Source organism: Argopecten irradians, chromosome 10 (assembly GCF_041381155.1).
Source record: "Argopecten irradians isolate NY chromosome 10, Ai_NY, whole genome shotgun sequence".
NCBI lineage: Eukaryota > Metazoa > Mollusca > Bivalvia > Pectinida > Pectinidae > Argopecten > Argopecten irradians.
Genome location: NC_091143.1, coordinates 35,744,482 through 35,768,552, shown reverse-complemented (window position 1 = coordinate 35,768,552; position 24,071 = coordinate 35,744,482). Strand labels below are relative to the sequence as shown.

The window sequence follows — 24,071 nt, the reverse complement described above, 5'->3', positions numbered from 1 at the left end:
CTGACACGATACACCGCTACTGGTGACGATGTAAAACTTGCGACCTCTCAAACTATTTTTCGTATTGCATATTGTAATTCACAACACAAATAAAGTTTCCTAAAAGCAATTTATGTGAAAGAAACATGACAGTATTTCTCAAATATCATTAATATAATATTGCTTTTTTGCTTGTTCTTATTAAGTATGACGTCATTATGATTAATTAAAACATGTTGTCAATTTCAAAAGTGTAATTGTAGAGTACGAATTATGTCGTGTGACGTCATCTTATAAATCTGTCAGAACGTCCTTTTATGAAATAACTTCATTTACACAGTTTTACATTAACATGTATGATACACATAAACAAAGCCACCAATGTAACTATGATTAAAGTTGTGCTTTCTATTCATGACGTATACTTATGCAATGTAAACAAATCAGAGCATTCGGAAAATAGGCAAAATACACACAAAGAGAGAAAAATAACAACGCAACGTGACGAATTGAAAATAAAAATGAAACATATATTTCATTATAAGCATATAGATAGGTCAATCACTCACTGCAGCGATTTCCAGTATACATCACAAGCTATCCTACATCAATACACACTAACATCAGGGTCTAAGTCATAAAAACATTTCAACTGCTATTTGCTTGTTTATTGACTTGATAAAATTTATAACATTCCATGGGCATGTCGAAAATTCAAAAACAAAGAAGAAAAAATTAAAAAAGAAAACAGATAAACAAAACAATACACAAACAATCAATACTATGCAATGTTTCTATTATCAAAAGTATGTGTAGTATTCAGTATATCTATCTATACACACGCTCTGTTTACACTCGTACAATCAGCTGATTGCCTACCGGTCAGCTATGGCTATTGAAGGTTATACGGGATACACCCTCAACTGCTTCGACCTTGACTCACCGCCTTTTCAATATGTATGTTAATAGAGAATGACCGGATTTTTATTCTGACTTTAGAGGCGGTGTCCGCTATGTGTAACTACAATACCTGAGCGGTTTGTCATTTCGCTGACTGACATCGCTCGTTGCGTGCGACCTGATAGGTAAAAATATACACACGGATAACCGCAAAAATATGCAAATGAGACATACATATATTAAATCAAACAATAAAATCTCGTCTGTGAATGAATGCGTCCTGAGAGCGGATTGGCTGCTATGTGGGTGAAGCGGTACGGTTTCTCGCCGTCGACCTACTTTCGGTTGTGGTAATATAAAAAGGCCCGATCAGCTGGGGATCAGCTGTCAGACTTTACCGGCGATTCAGAAGCTAACCACGGCCGGACAAAACATCTAAACAGAATCTGACATATAAATTCTTAAGTTTTTCCAATTCAACTAAAATGGATTCACCATGTTTTAACACAGATATGCTGCAATCGGACCAAGCAGCTAATGTCATTGTTGATATTATCGCCGGCGCAACACGCTACAAGGTAGGTTTTTTTTGTTTACACTTATTTTTCAATGTTTTGATGCAAATACAGTACAGATGTCATACAGTAATGTCATTTTCATCTTTGAAATGTAGTTTGAAATTGTAAAGTGCTAATTATAGCTGTATAGTTATTTCCAAGTCATGATTCAACAATTCTTGGTATACCTAACTCAAGTTAAACAAAAGTTTAAGTAATTATGTAGCGTCTAAATTCTTTTTAACGAAATATCAGAGAAGATATTTTTGCAAAGTATAGATATTTTTACTTTATCAAATTACCAGTATGAACTTAATATCTTTTAAACCAAATGACCTAAAACTTATCTAATAAATTGCTACAAGTGCAAAACTGCACGACGAAAATACACTAAATTACAAAAACATTTTATTTCAAGTTCGGAATTAATTGCTGAAGAAAAAGCCAAATGTATTATATAGCAATGAGCAAAAGTAAGGTAATCTTATGCGAAGTTTTTTATGTGCGGGCATTAACTATTAAACATCAAAGACTTCCATGTAGATATGTGTATGCTGAAGTTTAACTTGCACTCATTCTACCAGCGGGGAAGATCACGAATCGCCCTTAGTATCAAAACATTATCAAAACATTGTATCGTAAGAGTACACAGTTGAAAAGGTAGGTAGCTGTATATGTACCATCGTAACACATGTGGGATAAAAATTTATGACACGTTTTAAGTAGAGTAAATATTGATGATAAAAATCGAATGATCTCATATCACCTAGGATTACATTATTGTATTATTTCCTGAAACTGTGAATGACACATACCTAATTTCTTGTCAACTACATGAGACGATGCATACTGTATTTATATCTTGTTACAATGCACTTTGTTTGGTAACCTCTTTTCTTTGTATTTATTTGTATTAAGACAATAGGATATCATTTATTCTAAAAATATATTATTACGATACATTAAAAATGAAATAGAATTAGATGATATATCCAATAGCCTTCGTATTGTTTTTGCTATTGTTTTATATGTTTACTTAATTTTTGTTCATTAATTTCCTGAAAACGGTATAAAAATAAAACGATTTATATCTATATATTTTGAACGCTACCTCTCAGACGTATATTGCACACTGAAAATTGTCTATTTTGCTTTTCCAGTGCATATCAGTTTTGAAACAATAGGTTGAGAAAACAGGTTAATGTGCATATAATTTATTAATCTCTTTGCAGATTATGCAACAATGTTTGGAGGCGGGTGTGTTTGATAATCTAGAATCTCACGGGGAACCCTGCACTGCAGATGTGTTTGCCAAGAAGCATAATTATGAACCAAAACTTACCGTAAAACTACTCGATACATTGGTTAGCTTCAAACTCCTCGAGAAACATATCACCAACAAAGGTAAGAGCTTTTATAAACAAATATTAATTTCAAAATGACAGAAAGTGTTGTGTGAACAATCAAATCTAAATAGTAAACAAATATATGATGTGAAAATATTTTTGTCATACTCAGTGTTTTTGGTTATGTTTGTAATTGGATGTTTTTCATGACATACAAATGATATAATTGTTAACTGCAAGTCTGATGTAAACATTAATTGTGTCATTGGAATATTTTGAATTACGACACTTTGTTTAGAAAATGTCTGTTGATGTATAGTACTTATTTTGGTACTAGTGGGTTCCAAAGTTGTTAGTGTATACGTACTGCCTATGGCCCATCTTCAGAATACATTACTTACTGGCAAAATAAAGTTTCAATTGTCATCGAGTAGGTGCATTTTAACACCTTATAATCTATTGTATGAACCTTTCTAATTAAAAAATATATATTTTCAACCAGTCTGTCAACAAACTGAACGTTTATTCAGTATAATGGTGACACCTCAAATAATATTTCTCCAAATTAAAAAAAAATGTCACCAATATTTTTACTTTTAATCGTTGTTATATCAGTACAATTCTGAATTTATAAAGTGGTTTCTGTTTGTGTATCTCGATGCTATTTTATGTCGAATAATATGAAGTTTTTTTCAGTATAATATCATTGAATAATTATTAATGATTGAACACATATACACATCACACTCAGAAGGGGAAATGATCTATTTTGTCAAGACGCAAGTAATTATCTGTATTTCTGCTTGTTATACTCCCCAGTATAACAAAGACAAAAATAACAGTTGCAAATGCACGTAGTAATTCAAATTCAAACATTGCGCGATGTAAACAAAATACTTTTTGCTAAGTTTCATACTAAAGCAACATGATTTAGGGTGTAGAATTAGAATATTCTTTTAATAACAGCATTTTTTGTACCATGTATTAGTGATAAACATGATGACTTGACATTTCTAGCAATGTTGATAATAAATTTTATCTGCAGTAAATAAACAATGGAAATATTTATATTTTGAAAAACATGTTTACGCGTGCTGTAATTTATGCGTTTTAGTTATATCATTTGAATCTTTAGTTGACATATTTTATTTCCTCTGCTATCACCGCCTACACTTTGTGGGGTTTACGCTTTGCAGACTTGCAATGACATCTTACCTCATTATAATGTACATAATAAATGCATAAATAACAGCGACAGACGTCAATGATGAAGTAATTTCATGAATGAAAATGAAAAATCATAACATCCTTTTTGTGTTGTTGTTATTGTTGACTTTCACAAGGCTGTTTCAAACCACTCATGAAAAGAAATTGATTTTAAAATTCACTGTCGTTGTAAAACCGTCGGCTATGAAGCTGGGTGGTATTTGATATAAATAGTACGCATGGCTTCCACTTATACGGGTTTGACAACAATAAACAATGTCGGGCGGGGATGATGCTTGCGCTGACGATTTTTACCAGCCGCCCGTGACCTTGAATATACAGATGTGGCTAGGTCATGTGTATCGAATGCCGACCACAATCTAGATCATATATCGGGGGAGGGGGGGAGTGTTGTCTGCGTCGTCTGTGTATGATCCTATGTGATCCCATCCCATTATATGCAATTATATAAAGGTTATGTCGACAAGTGGGGCATAGATCACTGCCGATGAAGACAGTCGTGACCCAAATTCGACAGCTACCTATCCCAAACCATATTCATGACTAAACAATTTTATTCATTGTTTTATTACACTGTTAACCACACAAGATTTGTTAAAGTAATTTCTGAAGTAGCTTGATTTAAACGTAATGCACAACAAAATCAAGTTTTTCTTGTAATTGATTACATATCAGAGTAGATGCTGACGTCTGGCTTTGTCGGACCACAAATGTGTAACAGACTTCTATGAAAGATAAAATTACATTTTGGATTTGTATTCATGATTATGAGACACACTGACAGGGGATTAATTGGGTTAGTTTTATTTCTGTATCAGCCTACTCAATAACAGCTACTAGTACGTGCATTTCAAAGTCTATGTTGCATTCGTCATACATATGAAATAATGTAAGTGTATTTTTGGAGACGTCTATATCGCTTTGTTTCTTATTGTGATAGAGGAACTCACACCTACTTTATTGTGCTATCTCAATGAAGCATACTTCATGCTCAGTCACATAATGATGACGACAGTAGATACCCCAGTCGTCCGAATCTCTAAAATGAGTAAATTAACGCAACGTTATTTATCTTCTCTCTATCTTCCGTGGGTCAAAACATCTTATTCCTTAACCAAAACACGAAAATGTAAATTCTGCTATCTCATTATAGATAATTACTACATAATTTCACAAATAAAATGTTCGCTATGATATAAGTTTATCGCGAAATCGCGAAAATGTCATCCTAGCGACTTGACAGATTAAACAAGACATCGTAGTGACACCATTATGTTTGACATGTACAGTTCATCGTTTTTAGATTACCTTAACTAAAGTACACACAGTCCGATAATACGCACATCAACTTTACTCGTAAAACGACACTCAGATGGTTAACTACGAAAACAAACTATTTACCGCTCGTCACGGTGAATGATTATGTGTGTCACGTCTGGAAAGGCAGACGGTGTCGTCGATAGCAACAAATGTTGACCCGCTTGTTTTGCTCCTCCATAACCGGGTTTATAATGTCATATAAAATTTACGCTAAACAAAGTCTATCTCCAAATTGTTTCCGCTTCGACCTTTCACCAGAATCTGTGTCAGTGCAGTGTATTAGTCTCTGCATTTTTCTCCCATACTAACAGGGCTATCGCACAGTAGCTAGTGAAAAGATAACTCTGTCTTTTATCGGGGCAGGTAAAAGACATCACGCATGCGCGCACTAGACAATGACGTAATGTCAACAATACATGACCATTGTCGAGGACGTGATTGATTTTGACACATGGTAAAGTCCTTGCGATAACGAAGCTATGAAAATATCCGAATCAACTGAAATTTCATAATTTTATTATCGGTGGAAAATAATCAAACGGGAGATCTCGAACCTCATGAAAGATTTTGGCGGTCAACACTCGGCAAACCTCCTGCTGACCAGGCATGAAAGATTTATATTACCGTATTCTATCCGATAAGCGCCCATGGCGTTAAAAAATTGAAAACGAACGAAAAAGAGCTTAATAAGACAAAATTATTGCATGCATATACAGTTTTTGTCTTTTTTTATGTCAGGGCAATTGATACTGAGGCATGAAAAGGGGAAGGGGTGTTTATAGGGACACGGACTTTTATTTGGTCGGATACGGTAATCTGTGGTTGTGTTTACTGACGTTAAGCCATTGACATATGATGATATATTGGAACATTCTATAGCCGATGAACGTTTTAATATGGAAATGCATATTCTTATTTCCATTCCTTCCCTCCAACGCGCTTTCCAATATCCGATTTGACATTGTCTTTTAAGAGGTTCATAGTAATGACGCAATACTGTTATTCTAAATACAATGAAGCCAAGTTAGCATACTATCGGCGGAGCCTAATCGAATTAAGCGAACATGAACATGAATATAAATGGAAAATTATAATCGGGACTAGCAAAAATATTTAATTAGAATTAATGTTAAAATTATTCAACTTGAAGAAACGAGGTTTAATTTTAGATTGACAGTTTGCTATCTTTTTAATTCTATTATTGCTTATCTAGAATTTTTGTAAGAATAACAAATTTGGATACAAGTACATGACTTGCAAGGTAGGCTTATGCAATAACCCATGCTATTCGTTTACACTGCGTCAACGGCACATTGTACTGAATAAAATTCCATTCATAATGACCGTGTTTATTCGCTACCTAAGATTATTGGCAAACACTTCAGAAGTTGACACGTGTCAAACACATGAAGAATTCGAAAGAGACCAACAGTTCATCGTGCACAATATGTGATATTCCACGAGACTTGCACATAGACCATGAGGTCATCGTAGAAACCGTGTGCTATTCAATTAGCTAGAGAGACCCCAGGTCATCGTTATCAACGTTAACCCTTGCATTTCCTTCTGTCGTGAAAAGATAGCAGAGCGTTTGACTGACTTGTGTGGCGACAGTGACCTCTGACCCAGACAATAACATACCACTGTCTGAAAAAATGCAGCTGAAGTCTCCAGCCTTTGTCTCTTAATGGGGTAGTCCTGACCTAGACGACGATTAAACGATTCAGATGAATTGTAATTGTCTCAATATCCTGTCCAACTGCTGCTTTGTCCGAGATGAAGGTTAACGTACTGTAAGCTATATAATTTCCGCGATGACTTTATTTCAAGTGATCTTGTATGATTATTAATTTTCGCGGTAGCTTTATTTTGCGTTATCATGCTTAGTAATTTTCCACAGCAATTGAAATTATGACTTACAGTCTTATATGATTTACTGCACATGTAATTGAAACGAGTTCGCGGTTGTTAATTTTTGCGAATTTTTCCCACTCAAAATGTCCGAAATTTAATTTCATGCAAAATTGATGTGATTTACAACGCATAATTGGATAATCACATGTAATTGATTTGAAATTCATGCTTGAGAAATTCCATCGGTTTGTCCATAAACAAATATATATACCATAGCTAAGATTACATCATCACATGTGTTTACACATTTCCATCACGGTATTTTTGTGCCCTAAACCATACGTAAATAGTACTAACATCATGTTATTTACTCGTGTAAACGGTGTTGACCCAGTGACTTTAGTTAGACAATGCGATTCTTTTACTGGAGAACTTTGTAGGTCATTACGTGTTAGGGAATAAATGGGTCGAACATTGCTATGATTCTGTGTTAACATTGGACCTTTTTGTAATCATGTCAAGGGTTATTGTGACATTGTGTTTGTTGAATACACCTAAACATCACGACTGTTGAATACACCTAAAGCACCACGACTGTTGAATACATCTAAAGCACCATGACTGTTGAATACACCTATAACATCACAACTGTTGAATATACCAAAAACGCCACGACTGTTGAAAATACCCACTGCTGGTGAATAAACCTCGACGATTCTTCATTTGTTGCAACTCTGTAAAGCTGACACATCAACACATGTAGCAATTGTAGCTAAATACTTCATTACTTAGATATTTGAAATGATATGTTGTCATTTATCTTCCATTTAAGTCAAAGTTGATAGATATGTAGACCAAATCAAGTTAAGCTGCACAAGAGTCACATTTTATGCATTGTAGAATTGAGAACTGACACTTTTATTGGAAACAAATACTTTACAGTATTGAATATTTTCAAATCTCAACAGGCACTTATCACATTCTATGCCCATTACATTGCTACAACGTGTTAATGTTAAAACGGCGAGCATATTACAGTTAGTTTGGTAAATATGGAGTACTGCTATCTAGAAAGGGTATTTTTGTAAAAGAGAAACTCGGGCAAGTGTCTAACCTAGCATTCTAAATATGATAATTGCCACTGTTATTTGAACCAAATGATTTACGGCAAAACATTTTCATCATTGAAAGAAATAATTTTTATCATTCTATACACAAAACATTGTGAGTGCAATTTGATGTACCACTGTCCAGAAATGGTACATACATAAACGAGAAACTTTGGTAATAATGCTAATGGTTTGATTCCAGGTCAATCCACATATAAGAACACACCAGGGACCTCCAAATACCTAACACGGTCACGGAAGCCAACACTGATAGGACTTTCCATGATGGAGAGTAGCTTCATTCTTCCGTTACTAGATAAATTCCCAACTTTCCTCCAAGCTGGTAAGTTTTAGCCACAGAAAAAGGAATGGATATCGATTTGATAATAAGATATTTTCAGCGAGATAATTTTAAAAGGTAATAAAAGTAAAAAAAAACTTACATATCCAATATCACGAAAGAATTTGACAGTCAACACTCTGCAAGCATTTTGATTTGTTTACATGGTCTTATGTTATGATGTTCACACAACATTTATGCTTAAACTGTATGTATTATTATTATTATTATTATGATTTATTTATAGGTCAACCAAATCTCGATATGAACAAGAACAACATCGAAACTGATAATGGTAAACTACCACCGGAATCAGCTAAAGTGCAACCAAAAGCTCTGACTAAACCCCAACTCATAGAGAACAACACAAAACCACAGATGCCTGACAAAATGCCAAATAACTTACCAAAAATGAACAACGTGATGCCAAACGCTATGCCATGTATGCCTGTGATGCCTGAAATGATGCCTGCAAAGATGCCAGAAGGTGTCATACCTTCCGCGATCGACATGAAGAAAAAACCTCTTATAGACAATAACGCCATGGCGGGCATGATGCATGTGAAGATGATGAGCGCGTATGATGGATTTTCAGGACCATGCACGACTGCCCTGGCGCGAGCATTTGACCTCAGCACGCACAGAGAAGCAGTAGACCTTGGAGGTAGGTAGTCCTGAATCTAGAACAAAAAATGTTATCCTAAATTTACTCATTAAAATTTTTTTGGGTGTACTTTTATCAACTGTCGAGGTTTTCATGTCTATTAAAAGCTTAACTTTGTAGCTTTAAAATGTCGTGTATGTTATATATCCCATTATGAAGATTGACAACATACAGAGTAATATAAAAATATACTATTCAGTTGATCAGATCTTCACTGTGTTCTCATATCTATTTTGATATCTAAATAATAATTGTATTATCCCTTTACGAATGTTTATAGCTTTTCTATAATTGATTATTCACGTGTTATGAAAAGAAGCCTTTACGTAGCGATTCATGCGTTGGCACTGAGTGTAGGTAAATAATTTGGCTTTGTATGTCAAGGACATAGCTTTGGTGATTGTTTTGTCTCGTCAACAAAAGAAATATCAAAAACTACGATCTGGAATTTACATCCTAGTATTTAACCCCGAATAACAAACTGATAATTCCAAAACATTACTACGATATATTTACTGTGAACACACATAAAAAGCATGATTTAGTGGTTCTAATCCCCGCCCATTCGAGATCAGCCAAGGTCATGCATGACAGTGCGTTAGAGGTAAAATAAGCTATCACCTGACGACTATGACGTCATAGACAGCGAACATAAGATGTCTGGTGATTGCAGGTGACAAAATCCCGATAAACACGCGTGTTTATACGATACCAGGTCTACTATTGTTTGTGTTGTTAAATAGACTAATATATACACAGCGTATTATGTCATAGATTGTATCTATTATTAAAAAACACATGTCATTGTCCTGTATATATTTTTTGATTTTTATATAAACAGTTTGTTTACGAAATATTTTGCATCTTAAATTTAAACATCTTATATTTCACGAGAAGGTCAATGAGGTTTTTTTTATTTCATGTATTTATTTTACTTAATTCATTTTATTTTTTACTGAAATATTTTTACGTGTAAGGTATACACTAACATACAAACAGTATTCAATCATTATACAATAACATTTAATAAATATTAGTTTGCATATTATTTTTCACATTTACAATACACTATACATTTTAAGCTGTCATCAAAATTGTTGTTAGAAACGACTGTTTTATCCAATTTCAGGTGGATCAGGCCAAATCTCATTTGAACTCTCGCGAGAGTATCCAAATATGGAAATAACGGTATTTGATCTCCCACAAGTCTCACAGATGGCAGAAAAACTTCAGCCTGCTAGCACCAAGGACAGGGTCTCCTTTAAATCAGGTAGTTATAATCAAAACATTTATTAGACGTAGTAAAAATCATTAACGTGCATAAATACCGTATTTGCATATTACAGAGTTATCTGCCCTTGCCTTGGTAGGTAATGATTGTGACGTCATGACTTTGCGAGTCTTACGTCATACTTTTCAGAGAAACGTGAATTGTACTCACAAAAACATTACGTCATTATGGATACCTACTCGCAAGGGAGGCAACTCTCTGTAAAGACGGAATAAGCATGCATACAACTTAAAGTTTAACTGTTAATTACTTTGGATACTACACCATTAAAATTGAAATTTGAATAGTAATGCCAAATAAATCTGCTATGTTTACGTAGCGTCAAGGACTCCGTGTTTTAGGCACCTTTGGAATATTTAAATATGGCATATACGTAATACTTACTGGTTTTATCGCCTACGTAACTCAACCTATTGCAACACTAATGTCTTATCAACGTATATACAGTGTTGACAATGTAAATACAGGATATCGGTTATTATATTTGTATATATGTGTTTGATTGCAGGAAATTTCTTAGAAGATGACATCCCTTCAGGAGATCTTTATATCCTGAGTCACATCGTCCACATGTGGAATTCACAGTCCCTCGACCAAATACTCACAAAAGTCTACGCCAGTTTGCCAGCCGGTAAGATATTCGTTACATCTAATTATTTCTTAAAATGATGTTGGATCTTTTAGTACTCTGATCTGTGTTGTTGTGTGTCATCACTTTATTTCATATCATATTGTTACTAAAAGGTTGCTTACTACTCTGAAATGCCTGGTCCTAATATCTATTTATTTCATTCATGCAGTTTTGTCTAATTATACGTTATTCCGCTTACTTTTATAATTAAATTAATAACCCAATCGTTATTTTTTGAAATATTATTTAAAACTATCCAAACGAGAAGCAATTTAAAAAAAAAAATATCATATTTCTTTTTGTTATATTAACTCACTTATAATAAATCATCTTGTGTGTTAAATTTTCTTTACAGGTGGTAGCATGCTTGTCCTTGAGAAAGTGCTTAATGAAGATAGAGATGGACCAGAAATGGCAATCACTAACGACCTGCTTATGACAATCATGTCAAAAGGCCAGGAAAGAACAGCGACAGAATATCAGAATATATTTGCCAAATATGGTTTCATCAATTTCCAAGTAAGGACTTTGGAAGGAACGAACTATTTTGACGCAATGCTCATGAAGAAGCCATTTTGAACACTACGCTGCAGATATCATTGACCACACGTCTATTAGCTGTGAATGAACACCAATTCCGCATTTGCATGTATTACAGAGTTATGGGTCTTTGTGGTTAGGTATAGATTGTGACGTCATGTATTTGCGAGCGTAACGTCATTCTTTTCTAAGACAACGACTTGAGTTTTGCCCACAAACTGATGACGTCACAATGAATACATACCCGCAAGGGAGGCAACTCTGTAATATGCAAAGACGGTATGTTGTCAGGATCTCATTGATTGCAGAATTTTTTTTCATTTCAAGGATGGATGACAGTGCAGCTTTGTTCTGACCAAAAACAAAGTTTTAGTGATTGAAAACTCTTGTGCAATGTTTAATACCAATTTGACAACGGAGTTAGAGAAATGTTTTTACATTGTATTTTTTTTAGTTATAAACACTATATTAACATGTGTATCTATGTAAGAATGTACCTGGTAAATATATTGTTTTTATATTAAATGGATATTGATTTGCCATATACCTAGGCCAGCTGTCCAAATTATATAACAGCATATTTATTAGGTATTGATTCAAAATATTTTCATTATATAATTTTATATTATAACATTATATAGTTTTATGTTATATAATTATATAATTTTATATTAAATCATTATATAATTGTATATTATATTATTATATAGTTTTATTTTATATAATTATAAATTCATATTTTATATGGATGCGGATATTATAACATAAAGTGACCCAATATCCATGTATTAATTACCAATTGATATCTTTTGTTATTTTTAATTAGCTATTGATGTTTGCTTTAGAAGTCTCTTTTGTACCAGTGTGATACAAACATTAACGCAACCATAAGTCTGAAGACATACACTTTACAAAGTATTATAGATGAACTTAACCACTTGCCCTCGACTGATAGCTTTTGAGACCTACTTTGTTGAACGAGTATCGATATAGATCGGTGGTTTTCTCTGGTTACTCTTAGTTCTTTCCACTTAGACATAACGTGCCTTTAATTTAACAAACGATACAGAGATATGGAGTACTTGTATCCCTAATTAATATTTGTAGAATTTATATTCACGTATAAGATTATCAATCTGCTATTGTTTTGTGAACGAATGCATTTACAACAAGGTAATATACGTACTGTTTTTTTACAGTACACCTGTTTAACTAAACGTTTATTTTTGTGTGAAATGAAAGAAGTTACTATTATGATAGTTGATAGTTTTAAAACAGAAACCTTATAATCGGGTCTAGAGTCTCAGAAAAGGAAAGATATAAAATATCTTACAGACCTTTGCAAGAAAACTCTATAACGAATTAACTATGAACTGATATTTTAAAAGTAAGGTATTAAGAACTTTAGGAAATTATCATTTAATGCAAGCTCGATTGCAAAGGAGAAATTATAAATTATTAGTACTATAACTAGTTTTTAGGTACTAAATATATCTAATGGTTATTTCGCAAACACGTTATCTAAAATTTACAACTTGTAAACCATTATCATTTAAGCTTTTTGTTAAAATTTGTAAACCATTCGGTGCATGCTATTTCGTCGGTAGATGAGGCAGAATTATCTGTATTTAAAGAACATGGAATAATTTGTTACGTCATTGTTCTTGAGGAAAAAGTCATTAATATCCTGTGAAAAAAGTATGCGCAAAAAGTAATGACATAAGAGTATTACCTGTTCCATATATTGCTAACTCAGTATAACAAATGTAGTGTATTTGTTAGTGTGATACGTGGTAATTGTGTTGTACAATGTATATGCATAATGGTGTTTTTTTACAAACCAAGAACCTAAAGATAAAAAGATACTAAAATTACTCATCATTTCAGTTAAGATTATTGAGTAGATATGCCGGTGGAAGATTTTGTTTATTAAGCACCATATGCTTCATCACATGTTTATATTTACAATGATAATAATCCATTGATAAGGCTGAGGCATTAATACTATTACAAAATTTGTTTATTATTTTTCATTTAATGTGATAAATTAACGTTTTCTATGAAAAATATTACTTATAACATTTTATTTCTCTCATGTGCTTTACAAAAATAACAAGTCTGACTTAAGTGCTTTAAAATGACAAATACATTGTTGACCAAATCCCTAACAGCAGCCTATACAGAAGAGATTTATTCGATTCGTTTATACAATGTTTCGAATGCCTGACGACCAATGCGTTTTGTTTTGATAAAATAAGATCGTGAAAAAAAAATTGAAAAAAAAAATATATTAAAATTATACGAACGATAGAACAATAAATTTTCTACCTCATTAGGTACTGAGTTGAGGAATGACACAAAAATTTACTAAATCCCAGGGACTTTTACTAAGAATTTCTTAAATGAACCACGTTACCTCGCACATTAATTTCAATCTTAATTGTTCAGATGACAGCGATATTACGTGACTTTAGTTCTTTTAAATGAATCGTTATACGTAATATCCTATAAATTCTGAATAAAATCTTGCTTTAAACAATAAAAAGTTCTATAAAGAGGAATGTTTTGAGCGATTTCATGTATTCTTTAAATAATCATCTTTAAAAAAGGATCAAATTTTCAGCTGAACACAAAATGATTAAATATTCAAAATGCTTGAAGGTTTTCATTGTAACAGATTAAAATTAAACATCAGTTAGAGATTTAATGGTTAAATGCGAAGTGAAAGATTAGGACCATTCTTTTTTACGAATTTCAACAGAATACATAGTAGATCCAAAAATAGATTTTGCTTTTAAAGGGAACAAGTATGAGATTCATCAGCAGTGAAATAAATTATAGAAATACAATTATTTTAATACAATGCATAAAGTGGATATTGGTTAAAATTTAATGTCAGATATCCTAATTAGTTTATTAATTAATTATGTCTTTGTACCTTTGTTAGCATCATTACTATGTTCTTTCTATTATTTATACTATGAAGACTTTTTTTCTCTACAAATAATAAATTTCACAAAGAGTATGTATTTGTTTTTTTTGTCATTTCGATTGCAGGACAAATCAGACGCAATGGGACAAAGCGACAAGATTGGTATAGAAAGTCGTTAAGAAATAATGGGTTTTCTATCAATGCTTATCGAGTTACATTTTAAAGTATAAATATTTGTTTTCGCTATATAAATAGTTCTAATTTTCATTATTCACATATGGACGTGTAGAAAATGCAAAATTGGTATGTGAAATCAATAGAAATATATTTTGCAATGCGTTGTCCATCTGTACACTTTAGAGTTATAATTAAATTTGTAAATTAAAATGTCATTTCTATTCCTAAATCGTACACATTTATGCATTTCAAACACAATAAGCTATAATCGTCGTGCTATGATTACTTCCGAGTATGACTAGGAGAAATTACTTTCTAAGACCTCGTTGGACGAATTCTTCAAAATATTTGCAAATAAAATTAGAGTGACTAGTGAATGGTTCTCAGGTGACAAATTTACAACTTTTTAATGACCGTTTTATGAAGTAGACGACAATTCGAGTTCAAATTGCATTAATGAATTTACAATAACCTTAAATGGGATATTACAATTAGTTACACCAAATGCAGGATTACAATTGGTGAAAAATGAGGAGCTCTACAAGAACATCGAACAAGGAGTCAATTGATGCGACAAAACGGAAAGACAGTTGCGTTAAAATAAACAAATACTAAAACGTATACAGTATATATATATATGATACCGAATTGACATCTCAGGTAATATATCCTCAAGGATGCCGAAAAAAGATAAATAAAAATGTGATTCTACTATGTTTGTAAAAGATTATATGAAGGAGTTGGGTGATGCAAATCAATTTTGCTAATTTACCAATCAGTTTCCTTTTAACCTTTTTGTGTGGAAATAACGGTACTAATTGATATTATATATGAGGTGCTTTTCCGGTATTTTCATTGACTAATGCACTGGATGTCGATATTAAGCATATTACTTTTCTAGAAACATCAATTCAATATTGCTACGGCTATTACCGTTATTGCGACCATATAACCGAAGCAATATCTTTATTGTGATATCACAATATCGTGACATTGGAATATGTATTCATGTCATTCTAAATGCATTTATTCATTATTTCACATAGCAAATAATGCAGCTTACTACTTTTATTCTAAACAATTACCATATATTATGATAAAAAAAACATGGTCAATATGCTGCACCATGGTAGAATATAAAATATGACCTCAAACTAGCACCATGGTATATAAAATAATGACCTCAAACTAGCACCATGGTAGAATATAAAATAATGTCTCAAACTACGCCCTCGGTTATTATATAGGTCTACCAGGGTTGTGCAACATCATATTGACACCAATAAAGGTCAAAGACTGATAAATACAGATTTTCCTTATATATCTAATTCATATTAGTCATCAACTTGACGAAATAAATGTATCAGAAATAGTAGCACTGACATAAACGCTGTGCGTATTAGGGGCCTCTATTTAACGAGAAACTCTATATTTAGTATATATTATACGTACTAATGGTCAGGTGAGAAGTCAAAAGGACAGATTACAGTATACATAACAGAGCGGAATTCGGCGAGTCACGTGTTATTGCACGTGAGGTGAAAAGGGTAAAACGAGTCAATATTATTAATGTAAGCATTATTACTAACACATTGTTAGTTATGTGTTTAACAGTTTTTGTTTAGTATAGGTAATGAAGATAACTAATCATTTCATCCATCCATTCTATGTATAGTGCGTGTCAGATGTAGGCTATCATTTAAAGATGCTCCACCGCTGACAGATGATTGGTTTTTCTCTACCTAAAACAGGAGCAGAAGAAAAGATATTTCGCTATAGTTACAAAAGTTACTTACTTTACAACATTACCACCATTAAAAAAGTTTGACCTTCAAATTTCAATACAAATAAAAAAAATGTTAAAGATGCTTCACCGCCGATAGAGCATAAATGATATCCACGTGTAAATAGACATGTCTAATTAACACAAAAATTATTTAAAATAATCTATTTTCTTTCGGTGCTTGAGCATTCAGTACAGCATTTCATATAGGACATAGTACCACGGATTGTTTTCAGGATGCAATTCATATTTTCAATATTTTATCTTGAAGTAAAATAAGAAGCTCAATTTTTTTCATTGTTGATAATGGTGTAAAGTAAGTAACTTTTTTTAACTAAAGAAAATAACTAAGTCGTCTGTTCTTGTTTTTGATAGAGAAAAATTACCATTTGTCAGCGATGGAGCGTCTTTAAAAATGATTAATTGCGTCCCGAAAAGAATCCGTGGCACTATATCCGTCAATTACCTTGTATTCACGTATACAACATTTTAAAACATTATTATTTTCAACAGATTCGCGACATCATTAATTAATATAATAATAATATAAAAATGAAATGATATTAATAATAATAATATAATGATTAATCAACGGTGTGTGTTCGAGATTCCGAAAAAAATTACATGAAAACTTGTATTTTTACAAAACAAAAATGTTTTTATAGTAGGCCTTATACTAAAAACGGCCCATCTTAAGTCCATATAATCTCTAGCATTATGTTTCTCATTCGGTTCATTCTATCATAAACAAATTATAAGTCTTGAAACAACAAAGAACAAGCTATTCAAAACGTCACGTCGATCACGAGGAGGAATATTACTGCATAGTTGTTAATTTTCGCGGGAGTAAAATCTCGCAATTTACTCATTTGGGCTCATTCGCAGGATGTTTATATTTCGTGAACTATCTTTCTAGCCTTTTGAAGCTTTATTCATACGACGGGCTGAAATATGTGAAGCCATAATTTTGATAAATTTCGCGATCGCGATTTTTTTAAATCCACGCATTTAGCGAAATTAGAGCCCCACGAACATTTGCAACTATACGGTTTATTTGAGACAATTACACAGTACCGAAAAAAGATGACCAGACGTTTCGGAGGAATAAGAGCTGCTACATCAATCAATCATGTATATACTAAAGTTTGCGGCTGACGAAACAATCATGGAAAAATCAGACAAATATTTTTTTACGGAAAGAGCACAAAGACTTTTATGAAGACTTCACCAACAACAGTATCTCGCCGCTTTAATGTAGCGCAATTCAATTTAGGATTATTTTAGTGTAAACTTAATAAAGTGTATATAAAATAAAAATATAAACAATATTGTAATGTGTTTTTGGTGTTTTGTTATGTAAATATTCTTAATATAATGCTAATTTTGGCACTGTATGTTTTCATATTTGACTTTCAAATGGAAGAAACATGAATCGAATCGGAGAAGGTTAGCGTATCCTAAGCCGGATTTGTACAATAGGAAGGACACACTGACCTAAGTCTATTATATCGCTGGGGAAAGGAGAACAATGTATCCTGTAGGAATATCGTTGTAGTTAAACGATAAAAGAGCAAAATACGTCAAGCGTAACGGTATATCTTTGTTTACGTTGTATATGACGTACACTGAACACATGCGGCTGTTAGTGTAATACATACTCATTAAGTACATGTTTATTTGACATGATGGAGTCACATTCTCATATCATTACGTCTTCTCAAAAGCAACTGCATAAAAAGTGACGATTGTAAACAACCGCGCTAACTAGGTCGTTACCCTTGCATGTTCCGGCGCATAGAATGCATTCTCAGCTGTTTTCAGCAGAATGTGGTAAGTGCTTATTTACTGTGTCTTCCCTCACTGTCTACGTAAGTAACATCTGTGTGCGATGTATCACCCATTTACCTGCATCACCGTACATACAAACTGGTGTAAAGTTCTTTCTCACGACCGGAGGAGTATGTTCTTATATGCATTTATGCATACCAATATATATATGTAGATAAGATATCAATATATGTAGGGCGATCAGTTTGTATGGCATGACATGAGGATTATATTACAGATGTGATTGTCACCTGAGCTGGAAAAGACTCATTACTCTAGTATTATAATCTTATCATTATATCATATGTTTGTATATTTTATATCAAAATACTGATAATCTCTCTCCCCTTCTCTCTCTCTCTCTCTCTCTCTCTCTTCTCTCTCTCTCTCTCTCTCTCTCTCTCTCTCTCTCTAGTTTATCTGCATATAACTTAGGTCATCCATTTGCTTGTATACGTTAAAAAATAACTGGAGCGGGCTTAATACAAGTCTTTTTCACTTGTGCCCAATCCTTTTTGTACTGTAAAATTGCAAATAAAATATATTTAGATCAATGTTGGGCGATTACCTAAGTTATGCATGTTTAACCGAATTTATTCTCTTTTTCACTTAGATGTTGAGTGTCATCCTATTAAGATAGCTGTGGCAAGCATGAGAAAATGCATCAATATGCTGCATGAATGATAATCATATACTTTCACTTGTATACGTGGTTGGCATTTCTATTTATCAAACTTGCATAGTGGTATTAAAACTATTTCAAAACCTGCATTAATGGCGACGATATTTTATCGTGCATTACCTTTCTATTGGGCTTGCCAATCTAGATTTCCTATATTATTGTAGAAAGTCAGGACTATACCATTGATCGCTGACCAGGTAATATTACTGATAAAGGGGTTCGTTCTCCGACGTGACTGTTACGGTTCCTTCTCTGCTTTTATAAAATTTGCGAGTCTGTTTTTCGGTCCCTGATTCAGTCATATCAAGGATGTGTCCTATATACTCGGAGTAGTTAGGTGGAAGGGGAATTTAGCAAGACTAATATTTGGTTACATTGATTTCTGTATGAGGTTGTACAATGTATGTTTTCAAAATAAGCTAATTTAAACCTGCGGCTAAAAAATAACATTAGAGAAAATACCCATATAGGCAATGCCTGTTGTCTAATACCTTGGAGGGCAGTGGTGGCCGAGCGGTTAGGTGTCTCGACATATTACCCAAAGCCGTCTACCTCTGGGTCGCGAGTTCGAATTCCATGTGGGTCAGTTGCCATGTACATACCTCTTGTTGGTGATTTTACTGCGGGTACTCAGGCTTTACTTCACCAACCAACCTGACATGTTCTTACATGTTCCCGGCTGTTAATAGGACGTTAAAATAATAAAACCCAGAATCCGAACCTAATACATTTGACATTTGTCAATGAAAATGTTTAAAAATTAAAATCTGCCAAACCTATTGTGATTAATGATAATGCTGCTATGAGAAAATCATTTATTGTCCATTGTATGATATTCAAATATTTGTACAAATGAGTAGAACTTAATATAACTTAATGCAATAAATTATTATGAATTTAAAATTTGTTAACAAAACCAATAAAAAGACAATAATTAACTTGAACCAGGATGGTTGATCCATGCGCTTCAAGAGAACGTTCGTTGTTAAAAGACGGCATTGACTGTTAAAATATCGGTCAGATCTGGCTTAGTCATAGTAATACAGAAAATAAAGAAATGTCATACACGTGTGAATTTATATAAAAATAAACTATTCATTCATCATCTTAATGGCTTGTTTGTGCAACAATCTGGGCACACCTAGTTCGAACAGCTTTTTTAAGCAGCAGCTGTTACAGCATGCTTATACAACTGACCCTTCATTATTTGCTTTTTGATGTCGGATTTCATTCATAAATATATATCGATTCATGCAGGCTACAACAAGCGCAATTTAATGAGAACCTATTATTCGCTATTGATGTAATTTCCAGACACGCTGACTAGCAATACAAAAAAATGCTGAAACTGCAATTCTTATCATAAGGGCGAAAACCAACAGAAAGTGTCACATTTGTTCAGATAAAAAAAATCGGTCAGTGTCAAGTGAGGGGTTTTCGACCGAATTTGTTGAATTCTTTTGATAATCAATGGTAGAAACAAAGCTTTTAAGAATCACTTCAAATGTCTACTTTTATGTCGCAAAAAAAAAAAATAAACAGAATACATTTTCTCATTGATATCATAACCAATGTGGTCCGTTCATCTTACCATGTTCTTTCGAAACTTATCGTATTTAATCTAACACAAAATGTGTTTCATTAGTTATGAACGAAGTGAACTCTAAAGGCGATAATGTTTATACGGCTGGATTACGGTATAAATCCTGACAGACCTGAAGATTTTGGTACAGGCCTATGAGTGCTTTGTCAAGGCTGGTCTCCATGCTGCATTGTGATATTACACTCATGATCATGCAGTGCCTAAGTAATCTATTTTGTAACACCAGTGTGAACACTAGTGTTCAATATCAACTTACTGTTTTATTCCATGTGTCTATAGGCTCTCAATATACCTCAAAATGTTATAAGTTTTCGTTTCAATGTAAAGTTATCAGTGTATAGTGAAGGCTGTTATATTTTGTAAGACATTTAATTGTTAAACTACATAAACTTCACTGCTAATGTTGTATTATGTTCTGAAAGTCGACGTAAAATATCCTGAATCTTATCTTGAAAACAATACAAAAATCCCCATTAATTTCTAAACGAACGACTAGGTCCAACTAGTGAAACCATATAAACGAACCAGCCAAATAGTCAGCATTTAATGATTCGAAATTTTCCATACCACCGTCGGCATTGCGTTAAGAAGAACTGCAAAGTGTGATCGCTTATAAAATTTATTGAACAATTCTACCAAATAAAAAGAAATAAAACGAATGGGAATGAGACAAGGCAATAATAACAATGATTCAGTAATAACGAGAAAATTAATCAAACAAAATATCTATAGTATCCGTTAATTGTTAAAGGTGGTTTGGACTGCATGCGCATACCGGTGATAAACATTTGATTTCAGAGCTACGATGGACTTGTTTAAATTAACAAGGTGGCCTGGGAAACGTTTTTTTTGTTGTTTTTATTATTATTATTTTTTTTTCTCAATCAATTTAATAAATACATGGACATATGTTAAACTCACTCACTGTCATTCCACATTATTTGTATTGCAATTCATAATTTGTAATTCCATATTATTATTTTTTCAATCAATTTTATGAATACATTGAGCTATATTTACATGTAAACTCATTCACTCACTACCATTCATCATTATTTTTATAGCAAGATATATATACCTTATATACATACATACTTGGTACACAACATATACACCATCTCACACACCATCACACACTTGCACACCATCTCCCACACCTACATACACACGTGAACATATAGATATATGATACATTTAATTATTTATTTATTTATTTATTTATCCAGTCTTTTCAAATATCTGCCAAACGAAAAGTTTTATTATTTTCTTTATTAATATTTGATAAAATGGAGAATATCTTATTTCTGTTTCATGAACCAAATGTGAAGAATGTGGACGCCTTGATTGCAATAAATATTCTACGGTATGACATCACACATTTTGTTATTGTGAGGAGATCGGAGCGCTCCCTACGTCAGCTGGTATATAGATGGGTCAGTTAGGACGTATATCAGGTGATGCAGGTCGGTTGACCACTATCTAGATATAGGTCAGGACGACATGTCATAAACTGGAGAGGTCAGTTATCAGGTACAAAAACAATGAGGCATTTATGGACGTCACGAATCTATTTTAAGACGTAAGCCATTTATAGATTTTTAGGTTTCAATATTCACACTGGTTAGTACGAATCGCGGTTTTGGAGTGGTAAATATACATTATTGGCATTTTTTAAAATCGTTGTTCAAATTAACAACCGAGTTAATAGTCTGATATTTCAAGTTATTAACATGATATTTATTTTTAACTCGAACTTAAAATTAAGATTTTCTGGTCATATATTCGAGGTCCCATCTAATGTGTCCAAGTTCTATGCTCCATGATTCGGTGTACCTTAAGAGTGGAAAATATGACTTCTTTACTCGAGGGAAAAATTGTTTGTTAATTTTAATTTCCAATGCTCAAAATTTCCTTTCTTTCATTTTATAAATATTAAAGAATCATTTGCAAAAAAGAGAGAATTATCAATTTCCTCTTTGTTGTCTGATGTTTTTCACAAAATATATATATAAAAAAAAACAGAACATAGTGGAAAGGTACAGGTATATACCTTTAGAATTTGTAAGTAACGTTTTACATTGCATATCAAATAGAAACTTGCACAAAAAAATTAAATAAATGAAACCGTTTTATCACTACTGTTGTCATCCTTTTGAACATGTTTAAAATTTTAGGTTCTGTATGTCTGACCCGTTCCATATTGTGGTGTTGATAAATTGATAGTCTAAATTCCTTCAATTTTAAAGCAATCAAATAAAACACCCTACTCAAGAGTTTTAGAAATAAATTTAAATGAAAAACGTCTAAACCGTTCACGGTTGTGGACTAACGTGTGCGTTATCTGGTAACCAGGGTCGGTGGTTTTGTTCAGATGAGTATAACCGAGTTTTCTGCAATATTTCAACCAATTACGTTCAATACGACATAAAACACTAACTAACAAGTTATTTAAATTTAATTCTTGTGTTATAGTATGTATACCATAGCTTGTTTGGATTCAGGGTTCGTCAGGATATTGTTTCCGGTGAAGCAACTGAAAGTTGTTACTTTAAGCACACAACGGAAGACAGAAACGTGTCATCTTCGTATGGAGGGCATGGCAGCGATCCGCACACTGTTTTGACCCCATACATAAGTTTAGAGTTATCGTCGGACTGACCACCTCCGGAAATTTTCTGTGGTTCCCCATCCATACATATGTATTGGGTTGCGGATTTATGAAAGCGATGTCCAGCCACCAGGTTACCGTGGTAAGACTCATGTCCATGTGGGATAACAATTAATTCTTCCAGGAATCATCAAAGTCGCCGAGTAGGGAGCACTCTCACACACAGCACAAGGAATTTCCTCGTTTGTGTCCGATACTCCAAACATCTGCCCAGGTCTCTCGTACTCAGCACCATACATATGGCCAGCAAGATCACTAGTGTATTGGAAATATTTAAAAGGTCCCATGTCGGATCAGGCGGTAGACAAACATACTCCGCAGCACTTCCGTCATCATTTATATGCAGAACCATTCACGTAACCAGCATACACCAAAGTTGAAATATTCTGAGGACAATCCTGCCTTCCCCATCTCGTATAAACAACACGAGTTTTAGCTTCCGTAGATTTGAGTTTCTGTATTTCGGATCGTAACTGATGAAGTTGTTGTTCCACACAAGTATATCCTTTCTGAAATGCATTCATTGACATCGTCCCCCAGAGATATCCCCATCACCAACAGAAGCAACAACACTGGAAGTGCAAGCATCTTTTCTTGGTAATGCACAATCAATGTACAGTCGGGCTCCGTCCGTCTTCGAT

General features: G+C 33.2%; 1 protein-coding gene and 1 pseudogene across 1 annotated transcript; one reads left to right on the top strand and one right to left on the bottom strand.

Annotated features, from left to right (window-relative positions):
* Positions 1 to 1,246: 1,246 nt before the first annotated feature.
* Positions 1,247 to 14,783, top strand: LOC138333760 (acetylserotonin O-methyltransferase-like). Its single transcript, XM_069282334.1, has 7 exons — positions 1,247 to 1,457; positions 2,669 to 2,840; positions 8,495 to 8,635; positions 8,880 to 9,296; positions 10,426 to 10,566; positions 11,096 to 11,218; positions 11,574 to 14,783. The coding sequence occupies exons 1-7, from the start codon at positions 1,365 to 1,367 to the stop codon at positions 11,795 to 11,797; spliced, it is 1,311 nt and encodes a 436-aa protein (XP_069138435.1). The 5' UTR covers positions 1,247 to 1,364; the 3' UTR covers positions 11,798 to 14,783.
* An 8,435-nt stretch (positions 14,784 to 23,218) lies between these two features.
* Positions 23,219 to 24,071, bottom strand: LOC138332815 (uncharacterized; annotated as a pseudogene).